The sequence below is a fragment of the Castanea sativa genome, chromosome 10, assembly GCF_040712315.1.
Source record: "Castanea sativa cultivar Marrone di Chiusa Pesio chromosome 10, ASM4071231v1".
Taxonomy (NCBI): domain Eukaryota; kingdom Viridiplantae; phylum Streptophyta; class Magnoliopsida; order Fagales; family Fagaceae; genus Castanea; species Castanea sativa.
This window is the reverse complement of record NC_134022.1, coordinates 11,490,316-11,505,898: the sequence shown is the minus strand read 5'-3', so window position 1 is coordinate 11,505,898 and position 15,583 is coordinate 11,490,316. Positions and strand designations below refer to the sequence as shown.

At 31.7% G+C, this 15,583-nt stretch overlaps 1 protein-coding gene across 1 annotated transcript; it reads right to left on the bottom strand.

Moving 5' to 3' along the window:
* Window positions 1-12,773: 12,773 nt before the first annotated feature.
* Window positions 12,774-13,254, bottom strand: LOC142614061 (14 kDa proline-rich protein DC2.15). Its single transcript, XM_075786596.1, has one exon. The coding sequence runs from the start codon at window positions 13,179-13,181 to the stop codon at window positions 12,774-12,776; it is 408 nt and encodes a 135-aa protein (XP_075642711.1). The 5' UTR covers window positions 13,182-13,254.
* Window positions 13,255-15,583: the final 2,329 nt, after the last annotated feature.

Genomic DNA, 15,583 nt, shown 5'->3' with positions numbered 1-15,583 from the left:
AAGGGTTGTTGTTTTGGGCTTTCTATTTGTTTTCTACTGTTTATTCTGATTTTTGTTTTTGTTTGTTTTTATTTTTTTTATTTTTTATACTGCTGTTGTGCATTGTTGCCTTTTAACTTGCTCTGGTTGACTCTCTTTTTTTTTTTTTTTTTGTTTATTAGGGTTTTTAAAATAATATTGCGGACGAAAATTATATTTTAGTAATAACCAAATTATGAGAGATAGAGAAAGGAAACAATTACGCTATTCAAATTAATCTCTAAACTCACATTTATAAGACCAAGAAAAACCATCACTCAGCTAAAGTCAATAGAAGCACGTAGCTTAGTTTAGTTTGATTTATTCATTTCTTTTGAAATAATTCAGCAAAAAACAAAGGAATCAATGTGGTATATTTGTTTTTCCTGGATTTTAGAAGTGACGACACAAAAAGCAAAAGAAAGAAAACTGAGAACCCAAGGTGTAACGTGGATTGTTTGAGATGGGATTGCATTGTCATCATCGAAGTGCAAACGTTTTTGGGTAATAGGTTAGGCTTACGGGAAATCAGGACTAGGAGACTAGGGCTGTTTGGTATGGCATTTCAAGCAACAGTTTTTAGTTTTTAAACAACACTACACGTATTTTCATACACTTTTTTATTTACATGTATTTTCTAAAGATACAAACAACATTACTAGAACAACGTTACCAAACCGGCCTAAGAGTTTGAAAATTTTGTCATAGTATCCCACTGAAAATAAAGTCAAAGAATTAAAGAGAGGAAAAAATTAAATAAAAAAGACAGTAGAAGCAAATTTTGTAACTACCCAACTTGTAAGCGGGGAAAGATGTAGTTACGTACTGGTGCAATTTGTAACTACTCAATATAAGGGGTGCACTCTGTACTGGTGCAATATATAACTACCATGTAATCAGAACAATGCAAACTACATTTTTAGTTATAAGTAATGCTATAGCTACGAACTATATAGCAATACTTTTACAAACTATTGCTATGGTTAATTCTTAATGATTTTTATTTAGACTCATCACTAATATTAATTTTTCACTTACTAATAATTATTCATCATATTAATAGCTTGTACCTTATATATATATATATATATATATATATATATATATAAAAAAAAATAACTTTACTATTATTTAAAGAGTTTTTCCTGTTTAAAATCCTCATTTTTTAAGTTCAAAAATGCCCTTATATTCTTTTGTTTAGGTAGAGACAAAAGTAAAAGACAATCTGGTAAAATACAACTCTAACTCCCACTAAAACATTGCCTATAAAACAAGGCTACTCTCCTGTTGATTTTCAAATTATTTTATTCACTTATAAATTAGATTCTCAAAATAAAAATTATATATATTATAAAATAAAAACACAGGTTTTTTTTTTTTTTTTTTTTCTACAAAATAGGACCACTAAACCCAACTTTTTCACTTTTTCCCCCATTATCAAGACTTAAACGTTTCTTTTTTCTTTTTTCGGTTTCCTTTCTCTATATATATATTAAGCTAGCCTCATGACATCCCTCATTGTATTAGTAGTTTTAAATATATAATATTAATGGAAAAACGTATAAATCTCAAATTAGAATGAATAAAAAATTATGACACTAAAAGAAAAAGCCTCACCGCACATACCTTTATCAAGACTTAAACGTTTTTTTTTTTTTTCTTTTTTTGGTTTCCTTTCTTTATATTTGTTCATTTTTTGAAGCTAGCCTCATGAAATTCTTGGTCGTATTAGTAGTTCTAAATGCATAATATTAATGAAAAAAATGTGTAAATCTCAAATTGGAATGAATGAAAATTATGACACTAAAAAAAAAGCCTCATCACACGCACGAAGCTCGTGTGTGATAAGGCTAGTATGTGTGTGTACATATATATATATATATATATATATATATATATATATATATATATATATATATATATATATATATATATATATATATATGGTTGGGTTTCAGTTACACTTCATGTAACTCTAAGTAATGTTATACCACCCAATAACTTATTATAGAATTCATATTTTGAAGATCTTATCATTGAATTATATGTTCTATATGTTCTTAACAATCATGCTAATTTTCATGTCAATTGGGTGTTATTTATCATTCGATTCATAGACTCACCTTTTATGCTTTATTTTAAGCTACAAAAACTTAAATTTAGACAATTGATTGATGACATAACTATTAATATTTGATCATCTTGAAATTTTGCAAATAAGGAGAATATACGAAGATAATGTAATCTAACAGTGTATTTGTTAAAATTCATATCCAATTAAAAAATATAGAGTGATGTAACTTGAACCCTATTATCTATATATATATATATATATATATATATATATATATATATATATATATATATATATATAATTTTTCATTTACTCAAAACGTCAATTGCTACATTTAATTATGTTTACTTGGCTAAGAATGGGCGATGGTTTTTATTGATAACGTAGCAAATGAAACTCTACATGCAAACCAACTAATTAACAAGTCATTCAATACAAGGAAAATGAACCTTGGAGTTTAGACATCTCCATTAAAAATATAACGAAAGTATCACTATAGCAGCAAGGTTTTTGAGCAAATATATAAGTGGGGAAAAGTTAAAGAATGTTTTAATTAGATTATTGGTTTAACAGTTTATGCAATATTTTTAGAAACTTTTATGGGGGAAAATTGATTTTTTTAACAATTTTTTATATTTCACTTGAAATTGGTATCAAGAATTTTTTTTTTAAAATTGTTTATTAACAAATACTCTAAGAATACTCATTAAAAGAAACACATATAGGTTATGATTTTCTAAAGAATGTGAATCAAGTAGAATTTGGAATTATCACATTAGCTTTATTGTTTAAATCAGCTCCAACACTAATGGCCAACCAATGAACAGTGATTTGCAAGACCATCATAGATTATGAGAATTATTGTTGACCACAAATTTTTTTTAGGGGGGTAAGTGTCTGTCTTCAATTCGGAAGATTTAAACAATGATCTGCTGTACATTCCAAACTCCATATGTTTTTCAGTTCCTTCAAATCATAAGTCACAACATTTTTGCTTTGGACCACAAGTTTTATCATGTGAGTAATGATTGTTTTTAATAAGATAGCGGAAAATTCTTATTTTGATCAGATATACTCAATGATTTACGTCAGTTTGCACTACCTAGTACCTATAGCTCCCTTATAGAATCCAATCAAGAGTCTCTTCTAACCAAAATTCTTTGCTAAGTGGGCTTCCAATCTCACATCAGAACATTTAAGAACAAAGCTGACATCCCACTTGCGAAAGAAGCATAAAAGATATTTGACCTCATAAAACCAATGGTGTAGCACAGATCTTCTGGATTCACCAGAAAAGGCAAACTACCTAGCTACTTGTTGTGTATTGTTAGACATATTGTGGTCCAAGAGCCTCAAATCAGTTATAGGACATGTATACCTATGTGGTTAGCCGAGGTTAAATTTATAGGTTGCTCTAGTATATAAATCTACACTGGGTTCATTATAAACTATAGCAGCCATTAAGGGTTTTTCACATTGGACATAGTCCATCAGGCCGAATCACGTAAATAGCTAAGTTTACTCTCCCTTTCATGCTTCCACCCATTATTCAATCACTTACAATCAAATAACATCTTTAAAATGCATAATGCAAAAAATATAGTCACATGCAAAAAATTAATTCTTCAACTTAACATTTGTCCTTTCAATGTTTGAGCTTTGGCCTATAACAATTCACGTTCAAAATTTCAAACTTATTTTGAAAACAATTGATTTTTTTTTTCCCTGAAAAAAAAGTAATTATCCCAGATTCATTGGTATTTATATGCACCAACCCTCTCTCTCTCTCTTTAAAACTATTTTGCATAGTTGTAAGGTTAACTATGGAGGTGTTTGGTTGTGTTATTTAAACAATAGTTTTCGTTGTTTAAACAACATAACACATATTTTCACAATATTTTTTCACCCACATGTATTTCTATAACACTTAAACAACATTTCTAGAATAATATTACCAAACAGACCATATATGTATATGGTTGCCTAAAATTTTAAACCCACTTTTGTGTTAAGGAAATACAAATAAACTCTTCAATAGCTTCAGTATTATTAATTTTGATACGTACGTGGAATAAAAACTGGATGCATAGTACGAGCTAGAGAGTAGAGAGGAATATCAAAACTTCGAAATAGCCAATCCACCTGACAAAAAATAAACAAGTGGCTAAACGACAGCTGATTGGATATAAATTTATACACTCATGATTGGAACATTGATCTTCTTCAAAGTCCAGCTAGCTGCCCAGCAAAAAAAAAAAAAAAACGCATATCTATAATAGAAGAGATAGAGAGGACTTAGCTACGTGTAAGATAATGATGATTTGGTCCGCAAAATTATTGAAGAAAACAAAAAATTAGGGTGGTTCTACGTTTGATGTAGCTTGAAACCTGCGTGCATGAAGGGCACAACAATGAGATTCTCATATGTCATTAAGAAAGAGGAAAAACTACACTGTGCAATGCACAAAGGTATTCTATAAGCTTTTGTCAATTAAATTCAACTTACAAAATCATTTGTGGTGTGGCAGTTGGACAAAAAAGTTTATCGATCGATAATCTGATTTTTCTATTCGAGATAGAGGGAGAGATCATGATCGGGTTTCTGCCATGTCTTAATTATAAGATAATCTTCTCAAGGCCTTAGCCCTAATGTGGTTCCAACCTTGTTCTCTCGCTATTCTTTTTTCTTGTTTTTTTTTTTTTTCCTTATACAAGGTCCAGCCCATTGCAAACCCAGGCCCAACCCTTTAATACGCGGAGTTTTGGACTCGTCTTGACTCTTGAGTTCTATTGCGTAAACAAGGGTCCATGGGCTACCGAAAGGTGAAATTCCTTCCCTTTCTCGGTTATTGCAGGCCTGTCTAGCTTTGTATTTATTTTTCTTTTGTTTTCTTTTAAAAATTGGGGTTATTAAGAATGTAATAGACTAATTGCTAATGGCAATATTTTTTTTTTGTTCAAAATGCGTAAACATCCCTTGGAGTTTGGATCAATTGCAAATTGAACCCATAAGCTTTTAACTTTTCTTTAGTATACTCCCTAAAATTTTCAAATATGTGAATTGATTCTTGCAACTAACTTTTGTTTACTAATGACGGTAAAGAATTATATGACTATTATATTTATGACCCAAAAACTATTTTGCATCAAATAAAATATGAATAACAACAATGTCTGATTATATTGTTATTTGTGGTTCATTTTGGTGCAAATTAGCTAGTTGCATGGTTGTGTCATTTGATGGTCACATGATTCTTTTTTTGTCCCTAAGAATAACCAAAACTGGTTTAAGATGTGAATATGAAAACCTCAAAGTGTTATGAAGAAAATTTAAAAGTTCAGTGGTCCAAAAACCCAAGGGGTGTTTTTTTTTTTTTTTTGTCATTTGGGCCTCCTTTTTTTTTCCCTCTTCACAAAAGTTAAACATATCTTTATTCACTTCACTATCAAGACAATGAGTGAGACATTATAGGCTACATTTTTTTTTTCTCAACTAATTTTATTAGTTGTAACTAAAAGACTTCTATAATTAGAGAAATTAAAAAAAAAAATCTAATAGGATTATTAAAATTTTTTTCTCTATAAAAAATAAAAATAAAAATAAAAAACTGTTTTAGCAGTTACGTGTGGTTTAGGTACTTCTAGTTTTTTTTTTTTTTTTTTTTTTTGAGAAAAATGTATATTTAGTTGATTGTTTATTTGATGAAAATACTGTATAAAGAAGGGGGGGGGGGGGAATTGACTTCTTTAGGGTTTGCCAAATGTACAATTGTTTCCAATCTAATTCTCTGTGTTAGGTCCAATAGGTTAAGTGTTAGCAAACATGACAAATTATAACTCTTGTTGAGTTATAAGGTCTATATTCAAGCAAAGAAGATTTTTTGGTTTCTCAACACATAGTTGATTGATCGATAATCGTAGATGCAATTTTTAATCTAACAAGTTTACATTAAGTTGGTAATGCAAGTGGGTTTTTGTAAACCTAATTAGAGGGCCTATAGAAAGGCCAATTAAGCATGACTTTTATAGAGATTGTATATATAGAAAAGCTTGTGCCATTCAAGGACAAAACCCTAACCTCCACTTATTTAACCCCTGAGTTTAGAAGCAAGTACTTCCATACACTACAAAACACACGGCTCTTTGGCCGTGTTTTTTTAAGTCGCGTTTGTAAAAATGCGACTACAGACGTCTTATAGCTGTGTTTTTTAAAAATGCGGCTTAAAGAAAAAAACTAAAGCTGTGTTTTAAACATGCGGCCATAGAATGGGTCTGAAGCTGCGTTTTCTTGGGCTGTAGCCGCATTTTTGGGGGTGGAGCTATTGCCGCGTTTAAAACACGTGGTTATAGGACTTCGTAATTATTTATTTATAACTTAACTATGGTCTGAAACCGCGTTTTTTACACGCGGCTTTAAATTTAGTTTGTAGCCGCATGTATAAAACGCAGCCATAGGCAAAGCTGAACCCCATTTTAGAAAACGGGGCTTTAGCTTTGCCTATAGCCATGGTTTAAAAACGTCGCTTTAGGCAAACTATAAATACAACCACTAAAATTTTATCAAACCCTTATTTCACCAAAATGCCTCACCCTAATGAGACTACGACAAACCTCCACTTCCAAACCTCTCGTCTCCAAGCATCGCCCACCCACCGCCACCGTCCTCTCTAGCCTCCCCACTCAGTAATTTCAGATTCTCTCAATTTCTATGAATGTATGTGTTGGTTTCATGGAAATAAATTTTTTTTCCCAGGAATCCAGAAAGGGTTTCTTCTGAGAAAACCCCAAAGTGAGTGAGAAATTTCTATTTTTATTTATGTGTGTTTTAGTTTATTGGGTGAGTGATAGTTTGGGTGAGTGATCGTTGAGAATCAACCATATTTAACCGGCTTTTTGGAAAACCTAAACAAGAAACCAATGCTCTCTCCATGTTAGATAAATTTAATGAGGTATGATTATCATTTTTTTTTTGTTTAATGATTTATATGTATTTTGTTAATTTGGTAATTTTGATTTATGCGATTTTTATTTTGGAATTTGGATTATAGTTTGTTGTCGTAAAGGTAGGTTTTTATCAATTTTTGAGAATAGCAAATACCTTTATGTCAGATGGCATTTGGAGGGCCCTCCTCCTTCGGCAAAGTTCGTGGCAGCAGTGGACTCCGAGGTGGGTTTAGCCAAACAATCCTGGATCAAGTTCCGCAGAGAATCGATGCTCGCTCTCTACACGCTTTTCGTTCTCTGTTTGGCTTCTGGGAATCTTAGGGTCAAAACTTTCTGCCATTACATCACCTAAGATGTCTACTTTCTCCGCGCTTTTGCTCAAGCGTGAGTCTTTTTCCTTTTCCATTTCCTTTTTTAATTTTCATTGATTTGGTTATATCTCAGATTTTTTATTTTGTATTTGGGAGCGTTTTTGGTATGTGGGTCTGTTTAGTTGGTGGGAAAATGTGAGTGTAAAAATGGGTTAAATTGGATTACTCTTACTTTCCCATTTGATGCAGTGGAATGGTTAATCAAATTTTCTCTTCTTTTGTTTTTTCTATTTTGGTTGCAAAGCTTGATTTAGTAATATGATTATATTTTGTTTGGTGGGGGGGGGGGGGGGGACTTTTTTATCATGTGGGTCTGTTTGGCTGGTAGGAAAATGTATAGTGGAATTGGGTTTATTGGATTTTGAATCTGTGGGTGTGTTTCAGTTGCTAGGAAAGTGTGGTAAATAAGAAAAAGAACTAACTGTGAAAGAGTGGAATAATATGATGTTGTGGAATCCTGATTGCTGATTGCTTTATTTGTATTTGAAAGGAATTGGGGTCTTAGTAAGTTTACTTTATAATTAAGCTTTTGGGAAGTACCTACTTGCCCATTTGATGTAATGGGATGGCCATTCAAATAAGAATTGGGCATTGGGGTTTCCTTGAAATGGTTCTGATCCATTTAATGGTCAAATGTAGATCCTGAGTTTCTATTTTCTGTTGTCTCTATAGCACTGTGCCTATGTGCCTTGTTTTCATTATACTTTCTTATTTTAAGGTTCAATGAAGTTTATTACCTTCTTATATATATAGAGCCTGTTTGGTCCCCGATCTCTTGGGGGAAAACTAGCAACTTCTAAATGATAATGCGGAAAACTTTGGCATTTGTCTTTGCAGTTTTTAGAAAATTGTGTTTTTAAAAACCGGATAAAATGATTGTTTTAAAGTTGTAGCTCATGGCATTTCTATATAAATGAGATATTTGGGGTTATGGATTTTATGATAACAAATTTGTCTCTCTATTCCCTAGATAAAACCTTTGGTGAAGCCAACACGAGACATAATGAGGATCCGTCATATTAACTATGACTGGCATGAATTTTTCCCTAAAGGTAATCTATATGCTGTTGCTTGCTTCTTTTTTTATTTTATTTTTTTAGCTTAGTTTCCAGTTTTATGCTAAATATTTTCTTGCCAATGCAACTGAAATTATGGTAGTGACATTGCAACCACTAGACTTTAACGACCAAAAGAGACTAGTATTGGCTTGGTAAGTTTTTTTAGCATTGTCTTTTTTAGATTTTTGAATATGGTGGTCATTTTAAGAGAGAGAGAGAGAGTTGCCAGTTATCTATAGAGAGGGAGAAGATGAAAAAAAAAAGCCAAAGCCAAAAGGCTTATATGCTTGATCATTTGATACGTAGATAAAATTAATTACTATATAGAATACAGAGAATAATCATCTTTTTTTATAGAGAAATTTGAAGTATCATTTCTTCAATGGACGAATATCAATTTGCACTTTCACCCTCAACCTTGTTCTTATAAGAATAGGAGATGCAATATAAGATAGAGGTTATTGGCAACTTTTCTTAGTTTCTTTGTCATTACCTTCTTAATCTACTTATAATTTAGATCCCCAGGTCATTGCACCTTTCACATGGACAAGCAGTAACTAGAATGTCTAATTGTTTAATTGCCATAATGATTGACACATGGCTAATTTTATGCACCTTTTAGCTGATACATGCTATCTCTCCATACGGCTTAACTGACCAATTTAGTGGATGTTTTGTAGGTGTTTGCTTTGTCTCCAACAGAGGTAGGGTCTATGATAAGCTTGGGTCCAAAAGATTCTTATGAATTCTTCCATGATTCATCAATGCTGTCAAGGTTGACTTTTTTTCCTTGACTCACTACTCTCATGGAAATAATTGAATAGCTTGAATATGCTACATTTTTTTCCTTCATCTGGTTTTTGCATGAATTACTTTTATAGCTAAATTGTGGGGTAGTTGTTATAAGTATCTCTATTGTGCCAACTGAAGGAACAATCAATTTTGTGTAGTGTAAGCGTACACAGTTTATGCAAGTGTCAATGTCATTGTCAATATAGCTTAGGCTAATTTATATTGTAGTAGCCAATAAAAAATAGGAAAAATAGGACCCACTAAACATTACCAGTGATTAGCTTATCTATTTTTCAACTTTACTCAGTACATAGGGTCCAAGAAAACTGATCAAAATGCTGTGCTGTGACTTTGTTTGCTGGTATATGTCAGAATTAAGCAATAAGCTATCTCTAGTATAGAGATACATATTTTGAAATTTTCAATTGCTTCATTCTTTTTTTCCCCAGTTTTTCAGGAGTTACATATAGAGATACATATATGGCATCCATTGAATTTGACGCCAAGGTACTTTTTTTGATTATTAATTGTCAAGCTGAGAAGTTCATACAAACTTTATTAAAATGTATTAGATACCCCTCTTATAACTGTTTGAGGATTTGTTCTATATTGTATAATTAACAATTCTAACACTTGACAATTAATGGTGTTTTTAAAAACCTTTTTCTTTTTCTTAACACCTGACAATTAACTTTTGTGTCTTACCAGGTGAGAAAGCCCTCAGGAAAACCCCAAAGTGAATTGAACTTCTCTTACAAGTTTGGTGAGAAAATCTCTAATGTAGTAGCGACTCCAAAGGTCTATGGCCGCGTTTTTAAAATGCGGCTATAGCTTTCACATATAGCCGCATTTAAAAAACGCAGCTAGAGTATGTCCTATAGCCGCGTTTTTAAAAATGCGGCCATACACTTTTATGCGCTATAGCCGTGTTTTAAAAACGCGGCTATAAGACTTTTTTTTTTTGCAGTGTCTATTATATAAATTTCAATTTTAAGTGGATTTTTTTTTTTTCATTTTTGGTTGCCATTGATTTTTCACATTGTAGTCATATTTTCATGTTATTTATTTTTTGCACTTGTTTAATTTGCGGTTTTTGGCAATATTATTTGTGGTTTGATTAATCCTAAGTTGAATTCAATTACATGATAATTGATTAATTAATCAGCTCCGTTTAAAACTGGTTACTTTGGGTTACAATGAGGTCTAAATTTTCCAACACTGTGTATAGCAAACCAAACGTGACCACAAGTCTATAACACAACTAACATAAAGCTAGCATCGCATTTTATGTCGTTCCCCCCTATTCCTATCGTCAAAAATAAAATTCTAGGGAAATGACAGATTTGTCTCTTTGTTTCATTTGTGAAGCTTTACATGTGGATGGGGGCATCAGCCATCAAATACACAGTCCTTGTAAATCCAAATCTTGATTTTAAGTGGTCTGCATCCAAGATTGCATTTGGACGTGGAGAAAATCCTTTTTCGTGTAACACTGTTGATTCACATGTTGAAGTTGAACACAGCCTAATTATTCTTTCTCTCTCCCTCCAATTTTCAATATGAACTCGTGAGTTAGTTCACATTAGCGTTTTATATTAAAGTTCCTCATTTAATTAATTAGTGTTTCTTGCGAGGGAATTTCTGTGGGCTTCACTGTTTTTTCTTGTGACATAATAATTTCGAAACCTACAACTTGCACTGAACATGTTATTTGGTACGAAAGAATCTGGTAAAGCAAACTCCAAGTAGGTGCAGGCGATATTGTCGTTCAGATATATTATACAAATGCCAAAGATGAACTAAATGCATATATATATATATATATGAAATTTACTCGTGTGATATTCTAGATTGCATGGGTATAGCGATTTGTGTTATGGGAGTGCTTGCTAAGATTTATATCAAGTGTTTATTAGGTTGAACTCAATATAAACAATTACAATGAGCCATAATTTTAATTTGACTAGTCTTTTTGGGTATAGCGATTTGATTGGATTCAATTGTAACAATGTGTTATTGAGTCCTCATATTGGTTATTTATTATTAATTTTGATCATAGATATAGATGGTTATGAGATTCTTAATTATAATTTGACTAATCTTTTGGGGATATGGCACAAATATATATATATATATATATATATATATATGACAAAGTTTTACTCTATATACACTGTGTATAAACATAGGAGGTGATCAAAGAACATGATGAGCACTTACCCTTTCCTTCCTACTAGTTTCTTACCATATACAAACAAAGGGAAATGTTAACTAATGTCTAAGAGTATTGGTTTATGAACTATATTTAAAAACATTTTATTGGGAGAATGATAAAATAATAAATGTTATTGACAGCTTTAATATTTTCTATAAAAGTGATGCCAAAAATTTCCTATTATAGTTCAATAACAATTGCCTTAAGGACATCCGTTAACATCACCTACAAACAAAAGATATAGCCAATTACAACTTTTGTGTCATAATTTTTGACACAACTTACTAAAGTAGTCAATTATAAGTGGTGGGAGGAAAAAAAAAATTAATGAGTTCATGCGTAAATGATTGTCCACCACTCATAGTTAACTTCTCTACATGGTTGTAGCAAATGCCATAGTTGTAGAAGAACCCTAAATATACTTTTACATGGAAAACACCTTACGATATATTCCTGTAAATATTCCTTGCAAACTCCCACCCACGTGAGACTTCAGGTTCAGGGTATAGTACTTCGCAGAGGCTAACCTCTTGAACTTGCTAGGTTCTAATACAGTTCCGCTTAACACTGTGCTAATCTTGGTATACTAGTTAAGCTGCTAATATACTTTGTCGAGGAAGCAATTTAACGTTGCCTCGGTGCAGTTAATATTGTGTCAAACAATACAAAAATCCGTTATCCAGTTATCCTGCATTTTTGCTTGTCCTAAAAAATTATCCTGCAATTTCATGTCATCTCACGAAAGTGGTTTTTTCTTTCTTCAGCTCATCTAGATGTCACTCAGTTTAGCCTGACCAATTTGCCATAGCAAAGTGAATAATGCATGCTTTTAATAACATGGCATACTTGCTTGTGCGTACTATGCAGAATCGTCGAAGTGCACATTTGAGTATGGACACCAACATATCATATTTAAGTTAGTATACTGAATGGTCCAAGACTTCTTGGCGCCACTTTGTTTATGTATTATGAACAATTATTCATGAAGATATGATCGTCTTTTTTCCTTATTCATCATTCTTATTTAGCCTAACAATAAATCAAGATACACAGTAAAGTATAATTGCCACTGCAGAATGAAAATCAGTCTAAGCCCACAATTACAATGCAGAGTCGTAAATTGTTGGTTCAACATTATTGAACACTTGCTTCAAAACAACTAGAAAACACAACATGAATGAAACCCAAAAAAAAAAAAAAAAAAAAAAAAAAGTCCCAGCAACATTACAACAGAAATATATATATATATATATATATATATATATATATATATATATATATATATATATATAAAGAAATCCCTAGGCACATTGGAAGTCAGAGGGGAGCTTCTTCCCACAAGTATTGATAAGCAAGCTAAGTGAAATGGGAATGTTAAGGTTGATGCCAAGAATGTTGGCTTTAATGGCAGTGCAAAGGCAAACAGCAGCTTCAAGATCGACAAGCCCTGCAAGTAGTGAGCAGCATGGGGTATCTGGTGGGGACCCGATGACTGTCCCAACTGCTCCATTAAGCACCTTAGCACAGACCCCTAGCTTTAGTGCATCTCTGGGGCAGCTCTGCGGGACAGTAGTAGGGCTTGGTTTAGGGTTTGGGTTTGGATTAGGCTTAGGAAGACTAGGACAAGTGTAACAACCACTAACAATGGCAAAGAAGAGAAGGTTAACTGATATGAACAAAGCAGCTGACAGAGATCTCTTGGAATCCATATCTCAAACTAAACTTCACTACTAAGTGTAAAATTGAGTAAGATCAGTACTAATTAGTACCACAGTGATTTTGTTGTGGTGGTAAAAAGACTGGCCATGTGACCTGGTATTTATACAGCACTGCAGTTAAGTACGCTTGGTTTCACTTAGACAACATGAGAGTGGATGCATGTTATTGTAAAGCAGCGCTGGCCTAAAATTTAGCTGGCAAAGCATGAGATTCTAGGCCAATAATAGGAGTGTATTTTTTTATATATTTAATATTTTAATGAAGTACTTTTGATTCGTTTGGACCACAAAATTGACCAAATTGCCAAGTTAGTCACACCCGTGAACCTTAATGGTTTATGATTCCATTTTTTAAGGAAGGATGACTAATCATGTCTATAACCAGTCAAGAGATTCAAAACTCAAAAGGTCTGTGTGGGTAAAGCTTATTTAGAAACTCAAAAAAAAAAAAAAAAAAAATCACATTTTTAGATTTATTTATAAAACAATATTAAAAACTTACTGTAATGTACGTAGGCTGCCTTTTTACAAATTAGATGGAGAATTAGGTATAGGAAATATTTATAATTATTTGCAGCTTACTATTTTTTAGGTGTCATTACTATAACATAACATTAACATCCTTAATTAAAAAAAAAAAATTGCTTGTGAAGTAAGCCAGTTCTTAAAAATATAAATAAATAAAATGCTTTAATGAGTCTATTAAAAATGTCACATAAGAATTTTTTGTGTTTCTCCCTTCCTTTCCTTTCCAAAGTAGTAGCTCAGGGAGATATTTTCCAAAAAAGAGGCTTGTACATGAATTTAGAAATAAAAGCATTCAAAAACATTGATGTAAATTATCTTCTTTTTTTTTGAGAAACTATTGATGTAAATTATCAATTGTTCAAAAAACTTAAATTATTAAAAAATAATGAATATAAAACATGAGATTTTTTTAACTTCTTAAATTGGAGGTAAAATAGGGTCATAGTTTGAATATTCATAAACCCTACTCTGATATCATGATAAATTACCAATTGTCCTAAAAATTTAAACTATTAAGAAATGATAGATTGCTTGTGAAGACATAATTAATCAAAATGTGTTACAAAGATAAATGGATATTTTTAGTTTAGATTTTCAACACGTGAAATTTCTTTGAGGGAGAACTTTATATTTGCTAGTTATATGGGTCACATTTTTGTAGAACTATTTGTCCAATAAATGGTTTGAATTTGAGAATTCATATATACAAGACAATTAATGCCTATGATTTCGAGTATGTAATGGTAACGGTTTCTTTTATAGCCTTAACCATCGATATAGTCATTAAATTGATGTAGTGGGTTGCCCATGTCTATCTTAAAAATGAGTCCTCACATTTACAAATAGAATTATGGAATCCACACAAAAAAAAAAAAAAAAGAAGAAAGAAGGGAAAAAGTCTCTAAAATTTTATTAATTAAATTTGGGTGCCCCATGGGCCTAAATGAAATAATTTTCCCAAAAAGTGGAGAATATTATGCTTACATGCATGAGTTTTGATCCTCACGCCAATTTCTTTCGGGTCACCGAAATGTCACATGATTCCAAATCTGGCCCAAAAAGTGGGGTAGATTGTGCTTATGTGATTTGATTTTTGACTTTTGATGATCTCTTTTAAAAGAAAGTATGTCCATTCTACATCATTAAATATCAATCTTGGTGTTTCAGGTTTCCACCTGATTTGTAGTCATCTAAAAGCTGGCCAAAATGGGTTTTTACCCGTTTCTCACAAATTTTCCAACAAAATATCTCATATCTGAAACTAATTAGGGAAATACCCTTATTTTGAAATTCAATTTTCTAAAAGTCGAGTTTCAAATGTATAACTCGATTTTTGGAATATCGAGTTATAGTAAACGTGGACTTAGAATTTTTTTTTTTTTGAACTCGAGTTCTACTTAAATTTTTTCAAGGAATTCGAGTTCCATGAACTCAAGTTTCAGAATTTTTTTTAAAAATTTTTCAGTTTGCTATAACTCGATTGTCTAAAAATCGTGTTTTAAATTGATACTTGATTTTTAGAAAATCGAGTTTCAAAATAGGGGCATTTTCTTAAATAGTTTCAGAAATAGGGCAAAATGTTGGATATTTTTTAAAAAAAGGGCAAAACCTCATTTTCTCCTCTAAAAGCTAAATCACCAAATATTGCCCAAAATTTAGTAAAAGCAATGGCATGGCCCTGTGTACCATATTGTAGTTATTGTAATATCTAAGGATTGGTTTTATGGGATAAATTTTACTATTGAAACAGGCTGAAGAACAATACCAATTCAAGCAGCTTATTTAGCTATCTAGCACACAAAGAAAACGGAAGCATATTACAATTTCAACCTGAAAATTAAGGAAACAACTGTACAAGCTTAGTG